Source organism: Lithobates pipiens, unplaced genomic scaffold, assembly GCF_037356315.1.
Source record: "Lithobates pipiens isolate NorthernLeopardFrog02 unplaced genomic scaffold, aLitPip1_a1.2 Scaffold_18, whole genome shotgun sequence".
NCBI classification, from domain to species: domain Eukaryota; kingdom Metazoa; phylum Chordata; class Amphibia; order Anura; family Ranidae; genus Lithobates; species Lithobates pipiens.
Window position 1 is genome coordinate 597,832,566 of NW_027507758.1, and position 24,675 is coordinate 597,857,240.

The window sequence follows — 24,675 nt, forward strand, 5'->3', positions numbered from 1 at the left end:
TTGCACTACATGGTTTTGGTAAATCTGAAGACAAAAATCAACAGAAAATCTGATAGAGTGTATGGGGCTTAAGAATTCAGATAGACTATCTGGCCAGCAGGGTGTCAGTCTATAATCTTTTACTACACATGGGATTGTGCTTGTGGCAAGAAAATGGTGTGTATATGTATATGTGTACAGCCCTGTATCACTATGCAGGAGTATGTCCCCTGACTGTATTCTTTGGAGAGACAGCCCCTATTTTAGAATTAAATCCCGTCCCATTTTTCCCATGAGATCTGTATAATAGTACATAGTGCCCTTTTCTTTTTTGCTTAGTAGCACATCCTGAGACAAAATGGGGAGAAGGTCACATATTCCTATTTAGAAGTACTGGCCGACCATCAGGGAAGCACAGCAAAAAGGTATTTATTGTAGGTACAAAGAGTTATCAAGGAAATCTTTCACTTTGTTCTGAAGGATACTGGTTTGCTAAACCAAATGACCAATGCAATGGGAAAAAGACACCACATTCCAAAACCATGACCATTAGTATGAAGTTAGTCCTTCTTTGCAGCTATAACATCCTCTACTCTTTGGGGAAGATTTTCTACACAATTTTAGAGGGAGTCTGTACAAAAGCTTGAAGTCAGGATTCTACTGTTCGGTAGAGTTGAGATCAGGGCTCCAAGCAGGGCACTCAAGTTCCTCCACACCAAACTGGTCCAATCATGTCTTTATGGAGCTGGATTTGAACACAGGGGAACAGTCATGCTCGAACAAAAAAAGTGTCTTCTCCATATTGTTGGGCTGAAGGAGCACAAATATCTACTGTGCCTTTGGAAGTGGGTTCACATACTATTGGCCATAAAGTAGGTATGGTGGTCAGGTGTCCACAATTGGTATAATGTATGTCCGCCCTGCACAGAGATCCAGCGTGTGGAAATCTCAGCTCCAATACATGTAGTTCCTTGGAAGTACATACAGTTTGCACACAAGACTTACACATGCTGATGATAGCAAAGCACAACTTGGACCTGACCCTAATCTAATGTACTCACAATGATAAATGTAATAGAATATGAGGATTCATGCAGGGAGGGAGAACCTTCGTGTTGAACAGTGCTAATAACACACAGAGATGACTGTTTCTGCCAATCACCCAGAGAAATGACTTCTCTCCTGTTTTGTTACTAAGAATATGGCTTGCCAATTGTTCTGGGATTACTCATTCTTAAACCGTTTAATCGCTGGTTACACCCCAAATTACGGTCGCTATGAAAAGAGAAGACGGATAACGTAACGCAGAGGTGGGTCTGTTACAAAGAAAGGCTCCCATTCTTTATGTCTTCTTTAGGGTTCCAAAACCTATATGGTGTATACTAAGTACAACACATTATAATTTAAATGGTAACTATAGTGTAGTTTTGGAAAGTACACATTTTCAGTAGTGTTGCTTGAACAGATCTGTGTTCTAGCAAGCAGAACATCTGCAAAATCTTCTTCATCTTCAAGGACAATAGATCCCCAGCACCCCTGCCATTATATACATTCAGTGCTGAAGGTGCCGGAACTGTGTTCCCTCGCGTTCCCGCTGTAGACTGCCAAAAGACCCCCCTCCCAAAAAAAAGCCCTGGTTTGGAGACGTTACAACTCGTTTACTTATGTGATTTGGTATCTCTCTCTGTCTTTCCCTGCTCTTTAGTGCTAGTTAATTCAGTCCTAGCTATACCCACTCTCTTTTTCTTCCATGTTCCCTCAGTCAGTGTTAGTCTAGATCAGGGTTTCTCAACCAGGGTTCTTCCAGAGGTTGCTAGGAATTCCATGACAATGAGCAATTTTTGTCTCTCAGATAAGTTCCCACTGACACCATTGATCTTTTAAGCTATCTGTAAAGGGGTAATTATTCCCAATTACTACAAGCATAAGGAGTGTTCTTCCCATTGACCATTACACTAATGTATCATTAATTGCAGGTACAGTAATTTTTAGCATGGGTTCCCGGAGGCTGGAATGTTATTTCAAGGGTTCCTCTGTGTTGAAAAGTTTGAGAATGGCTGATCTACTTCTCATCTATACAGGTGCAGGACTGAGTGTAAATCACATGCGTTCCCGCACCCACAGCAATAACGTGCTGCTGTTTAGCAGACGTATGGGGGTGCCATTCGTTCTTAATTGCAACACCACACATTGCAAACTGCAATGCATTTTCGCATGCATGAAAATGCATAGCACTATGCAGTTTCCATGTGACTGTGGTTTTAGAAAAGGTGCAAAGACCTTTTCCCTGTGTTTCATGCAGGTACAATAGCCCATGCAAATGAAGAGACTGCTGTGCCCACGTAAACATGGCCACAGGCAAACTACAATGTAGCCTTAGTACTTTGCATAGACAGGACTAATGCCGCGTACACATGATTGGTTTCTCCGTCAGAATAAATTCTGACGGTTTTTCTGACGGAGTTCCGCTGAAACAGTCTTGCCTACACACGATCACACCAAAGTCTGATCTTCTAGAACGCGGTGACGTACAACATGTATGAGGGGACTAGAAAAAGGAAGTTCAGTAGCTAGTAGCCATCAGCTGCCCATGCGTTGTTTTTGGTCTGTTGGAACAGCATACAGACGAACGGTTTTCCCGATCGGAATTGATTCTGTCGGAAAGATTTAAATAATATTCTATTTCTAGGTCCGTCAGAATTTTCGAAAAAAAAAAAAAGTCAGATGACGCCCCCACAATCGGAATATCTGACTGATTCCGACTGACCTTTTCTGCCGGGAAAAGTCAGACCGTGTGTACACGGCATTAGGAAAGTCATTGTCTTCTTAGGCCGCGTACACACGCGGGGACTGTTCGCCCAACTTTGTTCGTCAAACAGTTTGAGCGGACAGTCCGCTCAAAATTAGCATGGACGGACTTGGCCACACACGACGAACGAACAGTCTGCTGAAACTTGCGCGATGACGTGAACAGTACGTACGACGGGACTAGAAATACGACGTCCTATACACTGCAATGCAACCTTCGGCGTGTAAATCCTTTCTGAGCATGCGCGGAACTTAGTTTGACGAACAAGCCTACATACGGGCGGACTGTCCGCTCAAACCAAGTTTCAGCGGACAGTTTTACGGAATTTCCGAAAAACTTTGTTCGTCAGACTGTCCGCTGAAACTGTCCGCTGAAGCCCACACACGAGCGGACTGTCCGCCGAAACACTGTTCAGCGGACAAAGTTGGGCGAACAGTCCCCGCGTGTGTACGCGGCCTTACACTTTAAAAGAGTGGAAAAGCTCATAATATTTTCTCCCCCACGTGCCTCCTGGACTCCGAACTATGCTTTCGGCCCCACATCCAATCAGTGTGCAAAGCTTAATATAAATATATATATACGCTGCGCTAAAAGGGTATAAATAAGATAAAATAAAAATAAAAAGCACAGTAAATAATCTCAAATTAAATAAATAATAAACCAATGAATTATATATACCATACAGTGGATAATGAAAGTGCCTAACTATGTATTCTAAAAAAAAAATAATAATAATAAAATCAGCAATATATTAAAATCATAGATATCTCAAAATATTATAACTAATAAATGAAAGGGGTGTTCCAGCGGAATTTTTTTTTTTTTTTAAAGTTAGCAGCTACAAACACTGTAGCTGCTGACTTTTAATAAGGACAATTACCTGTCCAGGGCGCCCGCGATGTCGCCCCCCCTGAGGCCGATACGTCCCTCGTATCGTGTCCCGGCGCCACCATCCTCACTAAGGGAAACAGGCAGTGGAGCCTTACGGCTTCACTGCCTGTTTCCTACTGCACATGTGCGAGTCGTGCGATGCTTTGTGAATGGGGCACTCTGTGTTCTGGGACACACACAGTGCCCAGAACACACCACAGCCTGCCAATGAACTTAGAGAGTGATTGTCTTCAGGGCAGAGCCTGTTGTCCATTAACAGAGATGCAGCCTGGGCCCACTGTGTGCATCAGGTACAAAGGCTCTTCATTGACATACTGTGATGTTTAAAGGAAGCTGTACTGCACCCTGCTGACCCCTCCCACCAGTCGTAATCTGCCTGAATTGCATAGAGAACTACAGAGATCCAGTGATGACATCATTGGATCAAAAATATGATCTTGAATAAAAAAGAAAATAATTTAATTTAAAATGTCATTAACATGTTGATGATGGGGGGAGTAAGAAACCAAGGAAGGCAAGCTGATGTGTAAAAATTGGACAACTGAAACACTTTCCTATCCTGACCTTATTTTTTTTTTCTCTGTATATTTGTGTTATATAGGCTAGGGTGGGGCCATCCAGTAATGTAACCGAGTGACCCCGCCCTTGCCTATATAACAGCTATCAAAGCCAAAAGACAAAAGAGATAGAAAAGTAGTGGTGCGCTATACACATAAAATAAAGAAATAAAAGTGCTGAATGTCCAAGTGAACCAGTATTGCAGTAAAATATATATCTAAAGGCTGGTGCTGGCAATTACCAAGCTAACGATGTGTAGAAAAAAACAAAATACTGGCTAATCATAGGCAATTAATACAATCAGAAAAATGTGCAAAAACAAGTGTTACCAATTGCCAGACTTAAAGTGGTTGTAAACCCTTACAACACACTTTGACCTACAGGTAAGCCTAGATTAAGGCTTGTAGGTCCAAGAAATATCTCCTAAATATCTCCTAAATCTATACGGTTTAGGAGATATTTGCCCGAAGACAGGCATGCGCCGTAGACAGCGGCACGCAGGCACACTCAACGACGGAGCTGCCGCGCGTGTCGGCTCCCATGCGCATGCCGAATGACAGCGGCGGAGCTACGAGACCCCAGCAAGAACATGGATGCGCCAGACTACAGGGGACAGCGGTGACTTCGCTGGCTCCTGTGTAAAGTAAGTGACACATAATGGACTACTATGCGATGCATAGCAGTCCATTATGCTTTGCCTTTGCAGGGAATGAAAGAGGAAGTAAACTCATCAGGGTTTACTTCCTCTTTAAGTACATGAAACAAGGTGCATATATCCCGAGTGAAAATAATAATGAAAACAATTTTAAAAGCAAATATCGGATCATACATGTGCATAAAAAAATTAATAAGTCCATATGAAAACATATATCACAGTGTCCATAAGAAATGCCTCTTTCTGCGGAAATATATGTAGTGCAAAATATAGTGGCTCTGTAAACCCAATAATAAAGTGCAAGTGCTGGTAAACAAACTTTTGCAAGGTGCTGTTAGTGATGGGTGACTTGTGGAATCCTGCGTGCTCATTAAATATATGGGTGCCTCCTTACCTTACTGCTGTAAGGTAACAGCATGTAAATATATAACTTTGGGGTCCTTGGTGACCGTCTTAGTGTGGTAGCCCAGGCTCTTTTTGTTATAGGTGTCCTGCCTACAGTCAGCGTTAGCATCCCCCTTTAATAGTAACCTTTAAGATATCCGGGATGGAAGGGTCTCGCCAGTAAACCATAGTTAGAGATTAAGGACAGGAGGGATGCCCCATAGTGTAGTATATTTAAAAGGTATTTATTCAGTTAAAATAAAGCTAGACAGGTACTCACATAACAATGAATGAAAATAAGGCAGTGTAAAAACGAGCAGCAAGCTCCATAGCGTCACTTCCGGTATCACAGTCCCGATGCGTGTTCGTCACGATCACGTGACTTCATCAGGGGAACGTGTAATAAATACCTTTTAGGGAGCTTCCAGATTCTGATGATAAGCCCCCACTTGCAGACCCCGGCAACCAATGGCCAAGGTTGTCAGGAAGAGGCCCTTGTCACCATCAAAAACGGGACAAGATGCTATGGGGGGACCCCAAAGCACTCTCTCTATGTTGAGGGCAAGTGGCCTGGTATGGTTCAGGAGGGGGGACGCTGGCACGTCCCTCCCTTTCCTGGCCTGCCAGGCTGCTTGCTAGGATAAGGGTCTGGTATGGATATAGGGGAGCCCCCATGCCAATTTTTTTTATATTTTGGCGTGGAACTCCCCCTAAAATCTATGCCAGATCCAAAGGGCCTGGTATGAGGCGAACCCACGCTGATTTTTTCCTTGATTTTTCAGTTATATTGCCGGGAGCCGGCAATACATTACAGCCGCAAGCAAGTTTACATTTTTTCCTTTAGAAATGTAATTTTACTGAGGTACTGTTCTACATATTGTACAGATGCGGCACTTTACAGGCAGACCAAGGGGACCACCCAGGCACGATATTTAAAGGAATATATCATTTTTGTTGTTCATTTTAACCATTATTAAAATCACTGCTCCTGAAAATATGGTGATACATGTCCTGTAGGGCAATTCCCTGGGACCCCATACACTTTTTACGGCAATAAATTGCATATAAGTCTTTAAAATTAGAATTTATGATTTTTCATGTTCGTGTCCCATAGACTTTAATAGGGTTCGCATGTTCACTCAAACTTTTTGCCTGTTCGCATGTTCTGGGGCGAACCGAACCGGGGGGTGTTTGGCCAATCCCTATTAAGCAGAATTTGAAACAGAACAATGGTATATTTAACAGAGCAAAAGGGATCAAATAAGAAAAGTTCATAGTTAGGGTTTACATTTATGTTAATAGCTTACATTTGGTGGCACACATTAGAAAGTGCGGAATTTTTTTGTTTAGACTGGAGTTTTTCCTTCCATTAATACAGAGTCTAATTAGAAAATAACAAGTGATTTTTATTTGGTTCTGCGTCTGTTGTAAATTTTCGGATCTAACTCAAATTCCGTAGTGTTTTTTTCTTGCCTTGTGTGTTTTGAACAAAATTGAAGAATGATGACCTTCACGTAGCACTGCATTTAATACTTGGCTTAATGAGTCATTTAAAGCAGGCCATTATTACACAACATGGAAACCACATACTTTATACATCCGACCGCGGGAGGAAAAACAGATCGAAAACTTTCCCAGCAAGCTTAGAAAGCCTCACAACTTTCTCTGTAAATAATAATAAATTTCCCGTAGACCGAAACAGATCTTTATGAACTGCTGCTCAAAAATTTGAGAGGTAGTCCACCCAGAACTGATGTTTCTGCTAGGAGAATAAGCCCATATTGGTTTATTAAAGGAAGGCATCTGAAAAACTCGAGTATTTAAAGTGGTTGTAAACCCTTACAAACCACTTTGACCTACAGGTAAGCCTAGATTAAGGCTTACCTGTAGGTCCAAGAAATATCTCCCAAACCTATATGGTTTAGGAGATATTTGCCCGAAGACGGGCACCGCTATCTACGGCGCATGCGCCGTAGACAGCGGCGCGCAGGTGCACTGAGCGGGGCATCATCGATGACAGCAATGCCGCGAGTCTCGGCTCCCGTGCGCATGCGCGGGAGTGACGTCATCGCTGTTCCGGCGAATCACAGCGGAGACCCACCAAGAAGATGGACGCTCGGAACTACGGGGACAGCGGTGACTTCGCTGGCTCCTGTGTCAGGTAAGTGACACATAATGGACTACTATGCGATGCATAGTAGTCCATTATGCTTTGCCTTTACAGGGAATGAAAGAGGAAGTAAACTAATCAGGGTTTACTTCCTCTTTAATCCATCCCCTGCCTGAGCCGTTTTTGCATTTATGCAAACATTACAAAAATAATTTTAGGCCTGGAGATTAGTTAAACCCCCCCAAACATTATATATTTTCTGTAAACAATAATTAAAACACAATCCGTGCAAATAGGTAATCAGGCAGCTAGCAAGGAATGGATAGAGAAATCAATAGGTAGCCTAAAGTCAGGGCAGGTAACAGGTGAAGTTTATTCAGAGATAGCCCAAGGCCAGGGCAGGCAGCAGATGATACAGTAACCAAGAGACAATCTGAGGTCAGGGCAAACAGAACAATAGACTAATCAAGAAACAATCTGAGGTCAGGGCGCAAAAAAACGAGAGAGTGATCAAGAGACAGTCTGAGGTTAGGGAAAGTAGCAGGTGAAGTGCTATACAGAGATAGTCCAAGACCAGAGCAAGCAACAGATGGTACAGTAACCAAGAGACAATCTAAGGTTTGGGCAGGCAGAATAATAGACTAATCAAGAGACAGTCCAAGGTCAGGGAAGGCAAAATGACAGAGTAATGAAGAGACAGTCTGAGGTCAGGGAAGGTAGAAGGTAAAGTGTTATTCAGAGATAGCCCAAGGTCATTGCATGCAGCAAATGATAAAGCATTTATGGGCAGTTTGAGGTCAAGGAAGGTAGCGGGTGAAGTGTTATTAAGAGATAGCCCAAGGCCAGGGCAGGCAGAAGATGGTACATTAACCAAGAGACAATCCAAGGTCAGGGCAGGTAGAACAATAGACTAATCAAGAGACAGTCCAAGGTCAGGGCAGGCAAAATAATAGAGTAACCAATAGACAATACGAGGTCAGGTAAGGTAGCAGCTGAAGTGTTTTTCAGCGATAGCCCAAGGTCAGGGCAGATAGCAGATGATACAGTAATCAGGTGACAACCTGAGGTCAGGGCAGGCAGAATGATGAAGTAATCAAGAGACAGTCCGAGGTCAGGGCAAGCAGAAGACCATGGAGTAATCCAGGAACAGACTAGAGTCAAGGTAAGCTACTTCAATGAAAATCAGGGTCCACATCCCTGTACAATGATTATCAGCCCTTGAAGTCTTCCTGAGCTTGTTTCCCCATGAAACAAGTAGAGACAGCAACCAGGTGAACGAGGACCCCTCATGTACCAATCACGGCATTGTTCATGCCTCTGGGGAGACCTCAATATGAAATAGAGTTTTATATAAATGTAATCTTTTTGTATCTATTGATGTTAACTTCATATTTGTCAAAAACATTTGGTAAGCATATTTTTAGTCTCTCATCCCTATGCACCAGAAAAAGTCCACAGTATCTGCTATTTTTCTCCCTCCTATCCTTCCGCCTTAGGGGTGGGGATTCCTACATTAAGAATGACAGGGTAATCAAGAGACAGTCTGAGGTCAGGGCAGGTAGCAGGTGAAGTGTTTTTCAGATATAGCCCAAGGTCAGGGCAGACAGCAGATGAAACAGTAATCAAGAGACAATCCAAGGTCAGGGCAGGCAGAACAATAGATTAATCAAGAGGCAATCTGAGGTCAGGGCAGGCAGAACAATAGATTAATCAACAATCCAAGATCAAGGCAGGCAGAACAATAGATTAATCAGGAGACAGTCTGAGCTCAGGGCAGGCAGAACAATAGATTAATCAGGAGACAGTCTGAGCTCAGGGCAGGCAGAACAATAGATTAATCAGGAGACAGTCTGAGGTCAGGGCAGGCAGAATGATAGAGTAATAAGGAGACATTCTTAGGTCAGGGAAAGTAGCAGGTGACGTGCTATTTAGAGATAGCCCAAGGTTAGGGCACACAGCAACAGATTAAATCAGGAGACAATCCAAGGTCGATGCTGGCAAAAAAAGTAATCAAATGACAATCCGAGGTCAGGGCAGGCAGAATAAGAGCATTATCAGGAAACAGTCTGAGGTCAGAGCAGCCAGAAAAAGACGGTGTAATCCAGGAAGAGGCTAGCTTAAAGGCAGGTTACTATAATGAGAATCAGGGTTTAAGTCCACATCCTTATTCAAATAGAGCGCCAGAGTCATGATGCCCAACCAGGCCAGACAAGCCGGAACAGGCAGCGCTTAGCAGCAGGGAACGGTGCATGAGAGGGGCACCACAGCCTGCCAATGAACTTAGAGAGTGATTGTCTCCAAAGCAGAACCTGTTGTCCAATAACAGAGATGCAGCCTGGGCCCACTGTGTGCATCAGGTACAAAGGCTCTTCATTGGCATACTGTGATGTATAAAGGAAGCTGTACTGCACCCTGCGGACCCCTCCCACCAGTTGTAATCTGCCTGCCTTGCATAGAGAACTACAGAGATTCAGTGATGACATAATTGGATCAAAAATATGATCTTGGAGAAAAAACGAAAGAATTTAATTTAAAATGTCATTAACATGTTGACGATGGGGGGAGTGAGAAACCAAGGAAGGCAAGCTGATGTGTAAAAATTGGACAACTGAAACACTTTCCTATCCTGACCTTATTTTTTTTTTCTCTGTATATTTTTTTTCTCTGTATATATATTTTTTTCTCTGTATATTTTTGTATTCTCTTCCAAAATAAAACCGTATCTGTAATTGGTCAGTAAGATTTGTGGAGATCATTTATCTTTCTGTCTTTGTCTAAACATGACCCAATGATCTCCTTTATCAGGCAGGAAGACTTTGTACGGTCACTGTGCTATGTACAAAACATACATGAAGTCATATTTCATCTTGATTTCGGTAATAGCCAAGCCCAGATTTATCAAATGTTATTTTAGATAACACTAATTTGAACAATCCTATGTTATGGAAGCAATACATCAGTGTGTGAGATATTTCACGTTTATCCATTCCCCTGGAGGAAAAAGCAGCATTAAAATATGGTATTTCAAGATAAATTAATGCAGCCTGATAACTCAGACTACAGAGGTATATAAATCCTACCGCCTTCTGAGTGTCTGTTTTTTTTTTGCCAAATGGCAATTTTACAGTGGGGCCAATAAGGTGCAAATACAAATCAAGTGGTGCAGCCCCATTGACTTGAATGGTTGAGTTTAACAGGTGGTGCCACCTGTCAACTCCACTTGCCACTTTAAATTTGTTGCGACATGTGGACAGCCTCCCCTGACTATATATAAAATTTTATGTGGAAGCAGGCAGGGGGCAGTAAAAACACGGCTCAACTGCATTTTTACCATCCTCACCCTCCAACCGCCCTAAGTATATCTTTTCCTCTGTGGCGACATTCGTGGAACAGGAAAGGTCAGAGTGCTCACATCTTTTTTCACCCTCTGGATAAAAGATTGTCATGGCCCTGAAGGTTAAAGGGAGAGTAAGTGTTAAGGCCCGTACACACGATCTGACTTTTTGACAACAAACATGCAAATTAGCTGTTTTAAGGCAACATTCGACCGTGTGTACGCTCCATCGGACAAACTTTTTCAGTTTTCATCTGACTTTTGTTGGCTGTGCGAATGGACAAACTTTCCGGCAACAAAAGTCAGATGGAGCAAAGTCCGATCGTGTGTACACAAAACCATAGGACTTTTGTACAAATTAAAAACACGCATGCTCAGAACTAATGCAAAAGATCAGGCTACAATACAGAAGTTGGCCAAAGGTGGCGGTAAACAGAAGAAAAACCATGTGAGTTGGTGAAAGTTGGCTTAAAAAGTCGTGCTGTGTGTATGCAATAAAAGTTCACGGCCGACACCCTTTGTACAAAAATCCACGGGAAAGTTTGTACAAAGTCCAATCGTGTGTATGAGGCTTTAGAATTACAAGGAGAGCTAGTGTGAAGAGCATTACATGGAGTGCTAGAGGTACAGGCAGAATTACTATACAGGTTAGTACTAGGGTTAGAGAGACTATAAATGTTATGGTTAAAATAGAAGTCAGTGTTAAGATTACAGAATGGGTTAGTGTTAGGCCTCTTTCACACGATAAGCCTGCTTGGATCTGCCTGTCCGTTTTTCAGGCAGATCCAAGATCCGGGCCACCCAATGACTCCTATGGGCAGGTGGATTTCAGCAGAGATGTGTCCACTGAGACACCCGTCTGCCATCCAATCCGCTCAAGACAGATGTGTGGCGATTCGGACATGCTGTTCGTTTTCGGCAGATCTCCCCATAGGAATCAGAGAGCCTCTGACAGGTCCATCCCTGCACAATGAGTAGAGACAGACCTGTCATCCGCCAGCTCAGCAGAAATCAACGGAGCCATCTCCTGCTGAGCTGGTGGAGTGCGCTGAGCGGATCCGCCCCATGTAAAAAGGGGCTTTATGGTTACAGAGAGGGTTAGTGTTAGGTTTATCAAGAGGGGTTGGTGTTAGGGTTGTAGGGAGTATGAGATTTTGTGCTACATAGAGGGTTACTGTAAAAGTAGGGGTAGTGTTAAGGTTGCTATAAGGATTAGTTTTGAGGTACAGGGACTATAAGTGTAGAGAGTTATTTATAGAAAGAGTTAGTGTTAGGATTACAGGGAAGGTTAGTGTTTGGATTACAAGGAGGGTTACTGATACAATTACAGGGAGGGTTAGTGTTAGGATTACAGGGAAGGTTGGTGCTAGGATTACAGGGAGGGATAGTTAGGGTTACCAAGAGGGTTTGTGTTAGGGTAACAGGAAGGGATAGTTTTAGTGCTACAGAGAGGGTTACTATCAAAGCAGGGGTAGTGTAAAGCCGCGTACACACGTAGCCGTCTGTCCGACGTACTTAGTCTGGCGGACTTACCGCCAGACTGTCTGTCGGACTTTCCGAACGGGCTACTTGCCCACACACGGCACTTTTTCAGCCGTACTTTTGAAATGAACGGACTCGCCCACACACGTGGAGAAAAGTCTGCTCATTTCGAGTGCGTCTCCAGGTAGGCGGGGCCCGCGAAGGATACGTCGCTGGCCCCGCCGCCTGGTATGGACTTAAAGGGGAACCCCGACGCCGGAAAAAAACGGCGTGGGGTCCCCCCAAAGTCCACAACAGACCCTTGTCCGAGCACGCTACCAGGCCGGCCAGGAAAGGAGGGGCTCGCCCCCCCTCCTGAGCCGTACCAGGCCGCGTGCCCTCAACATGGGGGGTGCCTTGGGGAAGGGGGGGGCCGCGCGGCCCCCCCACCCCAAAGCACCTTGTCCCCATGTTGATGAGGACAAGGGCCTCTTCCCGACAACCCTGGCCGTTGGTTGTCGGGGTCTGCGGGCGGGGGGCTTATCGGAATCCGGGAGCCCCCTTTAATAAGGGGCCCCCGGATACCGGCCCCCCACCCTATGTGAATGAGTATGGGGTACAATGTACCCCTACCCATTCACCTGTAAAATAAAGTACAAAAAAAATACAACACACAAGATAAAATAATTTATTGCACAGCTCCGGGGGTCTTCCGTCTTCGGGGGTCTTCTCGCCGGACTCCTCCGCTATCTTCTTGTAGCTCTTTTACTAGCAGAGGAGCCCGGCATTCTTCTTTGTCGCCGCGGCCTCTTCTTCCGACTTCGGGGGTCTTGTCCCCCTCTTCGGTTCTTCTGCCGGGCCACCGCGCCTTCTTATAGCTCTTTTACAGGCGGTGGCCCGGTCTACTGTCGCTGCCGCCGCGGCCGCTGCCGCAGCCGCCTTCCGTTCTTCTTCTTCTTCTTCTTCTCCTGGAGATGTTGACTCGACGTTCTCTCTGGCCGCAATGCCAGGGACGCACTGCGCTGCCACTTATATAGGGACAAGGGGCGGTGTCACATGGGTTGATGTCACATGGGTTGGTCACATGGGTTGATGTCACATGGCGACAGTCCCAGCATCCTCCGGGACTGTGACATCGTAAGGGGGCGGGGTCACCATGTGACACCAACCCATGTGACATCAACCCATGTGACACCGCCCCTTGTCCCTATATAAGTGGCAGCGCAGCGCGTCCCTGGCATTGCGGCCGGAGAGAACGTCGAGTCAACATCTCCAGGAGAAGAAGAAGAAGAAGAAGAATGGAAGGCGGCGGCGGCGGCGGCGACAGAAGACCGGGCCACCACCTGTAAAAGAGCTATAAGAAGGCGCGATGGCCCGGCAGAAGAACCGAAGAGGGGGACAAGACCCCCAAAGTCGGAAGAAGAGGCCCCGGCGATGAAGAAGAAAGCCAGGCTCCTCCGCTAGTAAAAGAGCTACAAGAAGATAGCGGAGGAGTCCGGCGAGAAGACCCCCGAAGACGGAAGACCCCCGGAGCTGTGCAAAAAATTATTTTATCTTGTGTGTTGTGTTTTTTTTGTACTTTATTTTACAGGTGAATGGGTAGGGGTACATTGTACCCCATACTCATTCACATAGGGTGGGGGGCCGGTATCCGGGGGCCCCCTTATTAAAGGGGGCTCCCGGATTCCGATAAGCCCCCCGCCCGCAGACCCCGACAACCAACGGCCAGGGTTGTCGGGAACAGGCCCTTGTCCTCATCAACATGGGGACAAGGTGCTTTGGGGTGGGGGGGCCGCGCGGCCCCCCCTTCCCCAAGGCACCCCCCCATTTTGAGGGCACGCGGCCTGGTACGGCTCAGGAGGGGGGGGCACTCGCTCGCCCCTCCTTTCCTGGCCGGCCGGGTAGCGTGCTCGGACAAGGGTCTGTTGTGGACTTTGGGGGGACCCCCACGCCGATTTTTTTCGGCGTTGGGGTTCCCCTTTAAGTCCATACCAGGCGGCCGGGCCAGCGACGTCTCCTTCATGGGCCCCGCCTACCTGGAGACCCGCTCGAAATGAGCGGACTTTTCTCCGGGCGGGAAAAGTCCGTTCATTTCAAAAGTACGGCGGACTGGCATACACACGGCCGGATTGTCCGCCGAAATGCGAGTCCGGCGGGAAGATTGGAGTGTAAAACTACATTCTAAGTCCGCCGTACTTTCGGGTCAAAAAAGTATGCCGGAGGCTACACACGGGGGGATTGTCCAGCGGACTTGAGTTTGCCGGACTTTTCCACCCGCTTGTTTGATCGTGTGTACGCGGCATTAGGGACACTAGAAGGTTTTGTTTTTGGGTACAGGGAGTAAAAGTGTAGGGGGCTAGCTTTTGAGTTTTATGGAAAGGGTTCATTTTAGGATTACAGGGATGGTTGGTGTTAGGATTACGGGGCCCGGGGGGGGGGGGTTAGTGGTAAGATTACAAGGAATGTTAGTGTTAGGATTACAGGGTGGGTTAGTGTTAGGCCGCGTACACACGGGTGGACTGTCCGCCCAACTAGGTTCGTCAAACAGTTTGACAAACAGTCCGTTCAAAATTAGCATGAACGGACTTGACCACACACGACGAACGAACAGTCCGCTGAAAACTTGCGCGATGACGTGAACGGCACGTACGACGGGACGAGAGATTCGAAGTCCTATACACTGCAATACAACCTTCGGCGTGTAAATCCTTTCTGAGCATGCGCGGAACTTAGTTTGACGAACAAGCCTACACATGAGCGGACTGTCCGCTCAAACCAAGTTTCAGCGGACAGTCTTACGGAAATTCCGAAAAACTTTTTTCGTCAGACTGTCCGCTGAAACTGTCCGCTGAAGCCCACACACGAGCGGACTGTCCGCTGAAACACTGTTCAGCGGACAAAGTTGGACGAACAGTCCGCCCGTGTGTACGCGGCCTTAGGGTTACAGGTAAGGACTAGTGTTAGGATTCCAGAATGGGTTAATGTTAGGGTTACCAAGAATGTTTGTGTTAGGTTAAAAGGAAGGGTTAGTTTTAGTGCTACACAGTGTTAGGGTTATTAGAAGGGTTAGTTTCTGGGTACATGGACTATAAGTGTACAGGGTTATCTTTAAGGTGTATTGTAAGGGTTAGGATTACATGGATGGTTAGTGTTAGGATTACAGGAAGGGTTAGTGTTAGGATCACAGGGAGGGTTAGTGTTAGGATTACAGGGAGGGTTAGTGTTAGGGTTACAGGGAGACTTAGTGTTAGGGTTCCATGATGGGTTAGTGTTCAGGTTACAAGGAGAGTTAGTGTTGGGGTTACCTAGAGGGTTTGTATTAGGATTGCAGGTAGGGTTAGTTTTAATGCTACAGAGGGGGGTACTGCCAAAGTAGGGGTAGTGTTAGGGTTACTAGAAAGGTTTGTTTTTTGATACGGGACTATAGATGTAGAGGGTTATCTTTAAGGTTTATAAGAAGATTAAGTGTTAGGATTACAGGGAGGTTACTGTTAGGGTTCCAGGATGGATAACTGTTAGGATTACAGGAAGGATTATTATCAGGAGTTCAGTGCCAAAAACACATAATCTATTTTACGCAGTGGAATTGATATTTTACAGGACGCCAAAGATGGATGCTGGAAGGCAGATAAATGTTGCCATTATTTCATTATTTTGCTTGTGGTCCCTTTAAGGGGGGGCGGCAAAAGACCGAAGGGGTACTCAGGGATTCTCACCCATGCAGGGTGAAGGGTTTCAGAGTGTTCCAGTAGAATGGCTGATTTACAGTTTTCTAGGATTGTTCGGTCCTGGCATGAAACCTGCAATTCGAAGGCCCGAAGAGGTTTTGCGTGGGAAAGAGCTTCCAACCCTGACTACAGGTACATCAGTTCTGAAAGGGTTAACCTGTCTGCAAGAGAAGGCTGAAAAGGCAGGAAGCAGTCAACAGGAGTCCATGAGGTGTTGAATGGAACAGGGCACCCCTGTGAATGGACTGTGAGCTGTCTGTCTACTGAGATGCTTACTGAGCAGAAACTTTAAACCCTGGGGTGGGACAGGCTTATGCTGGCGGTGAGCTGAATTGTTGTTGATTTTGTGTACCTGAAGTCTATGAACTGTTTAATTTTGTTTTCAGCGGTTTTGAACAATAAAAGACTGTTTGCTTTGCAGAATCAGCTGGATGGTGCTCCAGAACATCCATAATATCACAATACACACACACACAACCAGAAGATACATAGGATTCCACTGAAGTTATATAGTTATATAGTACTAGGATTACAAGAAGTGTTATGCCGTGTACACGCGAGTGGACTTTTCCACAGCAAAGATCCGACGGAACAAATCTGTTGGCCAATTTGATCGTGTGTGGGCTTCATCGAACCTTTGCTGACGAAAAAACAGATGGACTTTAGATTTAGAACATGTTTCAAATCTTTTGAAAAATCCGTTCGTCTGTATGCTAGTCCGATGGACGAAAAGAGATGCTAGGGCAGCTATTGGTTCCTAGCTATTAACTTCCTTATTCTAGTCCGTTCGTACGTCATCACGGTCGAATCCGTCGGACTTTGGTGTGATTGTGTGTGTCCAAGTCCATTTGTTCGGAAAGTCCGTCGGAAGTCCACCAAAAGTCCATCGGGAAGACTGTCGGACCTAGTCTGCCGGAAAGTCCGGACGTGTGTACACAGCATTAGGGTTGCTAGAAGGGTTAGTGTTAAGGTTACAGGCACCATGATTATAATGGGTTATTATTAGGGTTACAGGCAGAGGGTTGGTGTTAGAATTACAAATAGTGTTACTATTAGGGTTTCAGGGAGGGTCAGTTTCAGAGTTATAGGGAGGGTTAGTGTGAGGGTTAAAGGGAGAATTTGTGTTGGGGGCACACGTAGGGTTAGTGTTAGGGTTATAGGGAGGGTGCTATAATTACAGGGATGGTTAGAGTTATGATTACAGGCATGGTTAGGGTCACAGGCATGGTTAGTGTTAGGGTCACAGGTATGGTTAGTGTTGGGGTTACAGAGATGATAAATGCATATAGAGAGAATTAGTGTGTGCGGTTTACAGGGAGGGTTAAGGATAAAGGGAGAGTTGGTGTAATGGTTCCAAAGGGGGTCGTGTTTGAATGAATAACACTACACAACCACAAGATACATAAAGTTCCACTAAAGTGTGTATATATATATATACTCTCCTATTGTTCTTTAGTATAAAAGTTTATATATATATATATATATATATATATATATATATATATATATATATATATATATATATATATATATATATATATTTATTTATTCTCTCCTATTGTTCTTTAGTATAGCAAAACTATATTTTTTAGATTGCATTGCTGTCCTTATAGTACACAGGACTGAAAGCGTTAAAAAGCAGCTTCAGGCAACTAGTGTAATAATGCAGCAGCTTTAAAGCCAGGAACATATTAAGTTGTGGATACTAAAAAAATAAAAATAAATAAGACACAGCGTTTTATGTTATAGAGTCACAGAATGTGGTTTTCATCTCTGCTCTGTAGCTTTACTCCTGCCAAGGATGACATTCTGCTTTTTCCTCACTTCTCTTACAGTAAATTGTATCCTAGCTGAGCTATAGATTTAGTGTTTACACACAGCTCAGTGTTGTGATGCAATCAATTTGCCTAAAAGGTTTGGGAAAAAGTTGTGTAATTAGTTGGTCTCAGTTGGAATATTATTCAACTAGAGTGGAACAAAACTTGTCTCCAGCTTCAATAAAAGTCTTTATTTCTGTAAACAACTATATTAGATGGTCATGGTGGTCTTAAAAAGAATGTGTCTTTCTGCCCAAAGTGATAAATTGACAGGGTCTCTTGATAGTACACCCTCCTACCTACTTATCTTCTCCAAGCTCCAACAATTCCTGCCTTATGGGTTGTGTCTTAGAGCCTTAGTTTAATTCTTGTTATTGTGTTAGAGCCCTAGCTCCAAGGCCCAACAGCCCAACTTCATTCTTGGTCTTACCTCAGAGCCCTAACTCCAAGGCCTAACAACCCCCATCATTCTTGGTCTTGCTTCAGAGCCCTCGCTCTAATCCCCAACAACCCCTATTCATTCTCATTATTTTGTCAGAGCTCTAGCACCAAGGCCAAACAGCCCACCTTCATTTTTGATTTAGTGTCAAAGCCCTTGCCCCAGGCCCCAATAACACCTCTTCATTCTTGTTATAGTCTCAGAGTACTAGCTCCAAGCCTTCACAACCCACCTTCAGTCTTGTTCTTGTGTCAGAGCCCTAGCTCCAAGTCCCAACAACTCCTCTTTATTCTCGGTCCTGTGTCAGAGCCATAGCTCCAAGCACCAGCAACCCTTCTTCATTCTCATTATTGTGTCAGAGCCAAGAGCCCTAGCTCCAAGCCCCAACAACCCCCATTCATTAACAAACGGAAGTAGACTCTGGATCAGCTGGCTGTGATTAAGCACTACTGCTAGTGCAAAACGTCAGTGTTTTTTTGTCTGCTGTGTTTGTTGGGGTTTTTTGATGTAATTTTTTAAATAAAGAAATGCATTTTTTTCTCAAGAGTGTGGCAGTCCAGAGTCTACTTCTGTATGTTGCTATCGGCAATTGCCTGCACCTGTGGCCTCCGGGCAGAGAGAGGAGTTTACTACCTGCATGTGTGTTCCTGGGGCGGTGAGATTCTCTCAACCCCCTTTCATTCTTGGTCTTGTGTCAGAGCCCTAGCTCCAAGTCCCAACAACACCTCTTCATTCTTGTTCTTGTGTCAGAGACCTAGCTCCAAGCCCCAGCAACCCTTCTTCATTCTCATTATTGTGTCAGAGCCAAGAGGGCTAGCTCCAAGTCCCAAAAACCCCCCTTCATTCTTGCTCTTGTATCAGAGCCCTAGCTCCAAGTCCCAACAACTCCTCTTTATTCTCGGTCCTGTGTCCGAGCCATAGCTCCAAGCCCCAGCAACCCTGCTTAATTTTTGATCTTGTGTCAGAGCCCTGGCTATTAGTCCAAACAACCCCTCTAAATAATGGCATTCTGTCAGAGCCCTAGCTTCAAGCCCCAACAACCCACCTTAAATATTGATCTTGTGTCAGAGCCCTAGCTCCAAGTCCCAACAACTCCTCTTCATTCTTGGTTCTGTGTCAGAGCCATGGCTCCAAGCCCCAGCAACCCTTCTTCATTTTTGGTTCTGTGTCAGAGCCATGGCTTCAAGCCCCAGCAACCCTTCTTCATTTTTGGTTCTGTGTCAGAGCTCAGAGCCCTAGCTCCAAGTTCCAACAACTTCTCTTCATTCTCGGTATTGTGTCAGAGCCCAGAGCCCCAGCTCCAAGCCCCAACATCCCCTTTTCATTATTGGTCTTGTGTCAGAGCTCTAGCTCAAAGCTCCACCAACTCCTCTTCATTCTCAGTCTTGTATCAGAGCCCAGAGCCCTAGCTCCAAGCCCCAAGAACCCCATTTTCATTCTTGGTTTTGTTTCAGAGCCCTGACTCCATGTCCCAACAACCCTCCCTTTAATATTGACCTTGTATTAAAGCCCTAGCTCCCAGCCCCAACAACCCAACAACCCCCATTCATGCTTGGCCTCATGCCAGAGCCCTGATTACTATCCCCAACAATGCCCCTTAGTTCAAAGCCTCATGTCAGAGCCCTAGCTCCAAGCCCAAAAGTTTTCCTTATTTCCTTTACAACTACTTTTTCTACAATGGACAGGCAAGGATCTAATGAAAAAGGTTCTTAGAATTCCCCGATCTGGATTTTGATAAATATTTGACTACTTTTTTGCATGAAACATTGTTAAGCACCAGAAAAATGGTAAGCTGCCACTGGATACACCCCCCCCCCCCCCACACACACACACACACACACTGGAAGAGTGGACAGCTGATATCAATAATACTCCCTCTCTCCGTACAAGTTATTATACATGTATGTTAATAGAGGTTGCCCTACCAAATATAACAAAATTTGGGACCATTGGATGCAAATTGTAGACACCTGTTCCTAAAGACTTGAGGGTTTAGTCACGCCCCATACAAGGGTTGTGTATTTGACCTCTAGGGAAAAAGTACAGATACATGTGTATGCTCATACTGTGTACTCTCAACGGGACAGGGAGGGAATGTCTCTCTTCTTTTGGGATGTGTTTATTCTTAATGCTGCCAGACATAGGGCCATTTATGCAAGTCTTATGATTTAATTCATACTTCTAATGTACCAGGGGGTTGTTCCCTTTTTGTTTTGTTCGGTGGTATGTAACCATCTATGCCATCTTGTATTTTTCAGTATTTATTTATATATATGTTGTCCAATCAACCAATGCACCCCCCAGGTGAGATTACAAGTTATAGGCATCTTGTGATGACTTTATTCCACTGCATAGCTTTATGTCATCTGCATACATACAAATGGTATGTTAAATCTCACTCTAAAAATTCTATATAAAAATATAATTTATGAAGAGGTTACAAAGTATTGGTCCCAACACTGAACTTACTATGTTGCTTCTCCAAAAAACATGCGTGTCTTACCTGCCAAAATGAAGACTCCAACAAGGATGAGAAAGACTAGTAGATACAGGCCAACGACGGCATACTTCAGGGCTGCTATGGAGCCCAATTGTCCGCAACGGCGAGATGGTTTTCTGCCCTTCGTAGGACCTGCATAAATAAGAAAAGGTTTTGAGAGTGGGAACAGAATGTCACCATGTTTCAAAAGAAATGGAGAAAATCTCATGATCATGTCTAGATTATCTCCATTCAGGTACACATATGCACTTCTAAACAACTCCCAGCATTCTATTTCTGAATGGGACAGTCCCTATTTTGGAACCCAATCCCTCTGACTCATTTTTCTACACATCTGCCCATCACTTAGGCCTGATATAGAGTTCTTATTGAATAAATCAGATGCATTTTAAAACATCCTGTATACATTATTTTTTTCATAAATTAATCTCTTATTTTTTTCTGTAAAAGTATTTTCCCAGTGCTTATACTTTGCTTGCTTGTAAGTACCTAACCCTTTATTCTTTTTGGCCATACTCATTGGCTTCATCTCTCTGCTTTTTATAGGATACATATTTAGTGCACTATTAATCAGCTACAAGACAGCCCTCTTGATGAAGCCCAAGGACTCTTTTTTGGCCTCTGCCAACTAGTTTCTTGGCAACTTTTTCTTCCTGTTACCTCCCTATTTTGGAAAAATATGGATATGCTGTATTAGTGCCTACTCAAATTGCATTTAGTAACTTTTCTTGATGTATGTTATGTCCCATGTGTTTGCAACTTGGATTTAATGCTAACTGTGATACTTGCAATATATCGCTGTCCATGTCTTGTTAAACAAAGTTTTACAAAATATATATTTCTGTTAATGAAAGAGGGACACTTTTTATCACTGAATATGTAGAAAAAGAGCACACCACTGACCCACCACAGTTGCATGAACCACAAAGAATTCATATGCATCTCTTTGTAGTTTTGGATAGAGTTTGGGAGGATTGGAACCCCCATCAACTTTTTACTGTTGACATAAGAGACATTAGATCTCCAATTCCTAAAGCTCAACTCAGGGAAACAAAAAATAAATAAAATAAAAAATCCCATGCAGTGGGACCTTGCTTGCACTGCACAGATCAACTGCTAGTTTTTGTCTTTGTCTAGGGGGTTGGAGAAAGCTTATACTCAACCGATTCTTTGCTCCACCTGCAAACGGCACTCGCCGAAAATCTAGCGGTGGACTATTCCTGACGTCCTCATGTCCAGACCTGGTCTATAGGCATGATGACATCAGGAACAGTCCACCACACAAGACCACTAGACCGCAGGGAGGTAGGAGCCACAGGAACCGGTCTTGTGCAGGGAGGATCGGAGAATTCGGTAAGTATATCCTTGTTCTCCAATCCAATAGACAAACACAAGCCTCACTGCATGGGAAAACTTTTCTTTTGCCCGGAGTTAAACTTTAATATCAAATGTTGTGAAGGACCATCTCATTGGTCAATCTGATTGACTTTGATTAGACTGCTCATGTGTACGTCGGCACCATGAAAAGAAGGGGTTCTGAGTGAAATCCAAATATGTAGGAAGCAACAATGATGCCATCCCAATGGTCCATTTCTTTTTTCCATAAACGATTTATTGAAAACATTTCGGGGTACAGAACATAAAATGGGGGAAAGGGGAAGCAAAAGATATCAGGATACAAAATATAAAGTACAGGTGTAGGGGAAGTAGAGGGTACATCTTGTACAGAGTTAAACTTCCACGATCATTAAGATGTCACCTAAACATAACTTTCTAGAGAATAAAGGTAATATTCAAAGCATCGTCATATACAACATAACAGTTTGAGACAAGCCCTTCCAGCGTGGTGTATAATCGACCTAATGCAATTGTACAGCGCCCTGGATGCCCAGGTGGAAAAGTCGGGGAGTTTGGTCCATTTTTTTATTTTTTTTATTGGATTTTCAGCAGGAGAAGAGAGCCAGCATGTTTCAGGGGTCCAGATAGTTGTATGGATATGTAGTACCCTTCTAGTTAGGTTGCTAGGATATTAAGAAAATGTAATTCTGTTTTGCCCTTATGTAATGAGTGGAGCAGTCATTGATTGCTTTTGGCTGTTCTGGATCTCACAGTCTGCAGGTTTGATTGCTCTCCCCTGTTTTCCAGATTAACATAGAGGGTTGAGCAAGGCAAATTGGCTACTTGAATATTTGGTGTGCTTCAGCCAATCCTTGGGGAGGTGTGCCCAGTAGGTGGCTTGAGGGGCATATAAATAGTCTGAGACTTAGAACAGCGGGGCTTCTTCTCCCTGTTGTAGAAAAGCCATCCGTTTGGGTGGGGGTGGCTACCCCCACCTACAGCAACTTCCTGATTCCAGGTAATATTCATCGAGGTCCCAGCTGTGGCATAGCTAGGGGCCTATTTCTAAAGATCCATTTTTTAACCTAATCAAGGGAACCATGACCTAAGGAACTTCGCCTGGGGAGCTCATTGAAGAGTGTCCAGTTATAAGGGGTCTGGCTGTCCTGTGGGTTTGTGGGCATTAACCTCTCCCTCACTGACGAGTTTGAATTCTGGCAGGAGGCATCCGGTGATTCTGTGATATTATGAGTACTGACCTGAGCTCAGGGTTCTAGTGACTGTGTGTTGTCTCCTTTCGGTGGAGGAGCCAGTAGCATTCCTGACAAGGATAGATTCTAAAAAGAGACTCAGTTTGGTCACCTGTACCTGTTCCTCCATAGCGACTGCTCAGGGAGATTTAGCAAAAGTGAAGTGTCTTCTTGCAAATATTTTGCGAAATTGGAGTATCCCATATCACCCTACATCTCCTCAAAGTTCTTCAGCAATGAAAATCCTAAAATACATTCCTTAGACTAAATTACTGGAATTATCGATCCAGAATGAATGAACTGTTGTTCAATGCCTAAATTACAGCAGCTTCTTTGCGGGTAGTGCTACATATACAGTATAATCAGATCCTACCAACAGCATTTTGCTGCACAATTCCTGGTGGTAGGATTTGATTTTCCTTTCCTTTTATTGAAAAATATTAGGTGTGATACAGAGAAAAATATACAATCTGTTACATATGTTTTACAACCTGTTATCTTCTGTAAACAAAAAGTAAAGGCTATAATGGGGTCAATTAATGTTTGCATAATCCCCTCTCATAGATAAAACAGTGTGAACAATTGCCATTAAATTCCCACAAGAGAGCTGGACAATCCTACACCTAAATAACTTTGTGAGTCCACCACCTTGTAGGGCACAGGGTGCATTAGCTCAAGTATCTCTGACTTTTCAACTAAATCCATAAAACTTTAATAACAGTGTAACATATAGTATTCACTGGAAGGCACAATGTCTCAAGCCAATAGGACATACCTCCCCCCGTGCACAAAGAGTAGGATCTGATGTTATATATACAGCTATCATCACAATCCAGTTGAGTAAAGCCATTTTTGAAGCTTCATAATACATAAACCCTGATGAAGTGTCGGAAACCCTGAAACATGCTGGTTCTCTTATCCATATGAATTTCTTGAAAAAACATTTGGGTTCTTTGACCATTGCTGTTATAGACTTACTGCTTCTTGAATATTTGAGTTCTTTATTGCTGTGTCCCCACTGAGGAGATTCTCCCTCTCTTTTTGTCCCGGTGTCCATTGTTTTAGTTATTACTTATACAGGAATAGAGAGGGAATTTTCTAATGGGAACACCAGTTCTGGGGACACCTATCTACGAGGGGAATTCCCTTACTTTTTAGAGATTCCCTTTCACATTCTATTGCGTTTTTCAAGACAGGAGGTGACGTGACACAGAAAAAAAGAAAAATTTTAATAATAAGAGTAGGATCTAATTTTATACACACAGCTATCATCACAATCCAGTTGAGTACAACCATTTTTGAAGCTTCATAATACATAAGCCTTGATGAAGTGTCTGAAACCCTGAAACATGCTGGTTCTCTTATCCCTATGAATTTCTAGTAAAAACAATTGGGTTCTTTGGCGATTGCTGTTATAGCCTT

General features: G+C 44.1%; 1 protein-coding gene across 1 annotated transcript in view; it reads right to left on the reverse strand.

Annotated features, from left to right (window-relative positions):
• SCARA5 (scavenger receptor class A member 5) overlaps positions 1–24,675 on the reverse strand; it is a 437,144-nt gene that overhangs the window by 320,670 nt on the left and 91,799 nt on the right. The window contains exon 3 of the mRNA XM_077489221.1: positions 20,669–20,797. Within this exon, the coding sequence (XP_077345347.1) occupies positions 20,669–20,797 (129 nt within the window). The remainder of the gene's footprint in view (positions 1–20,668; positions 20,798–24,675) is intronic.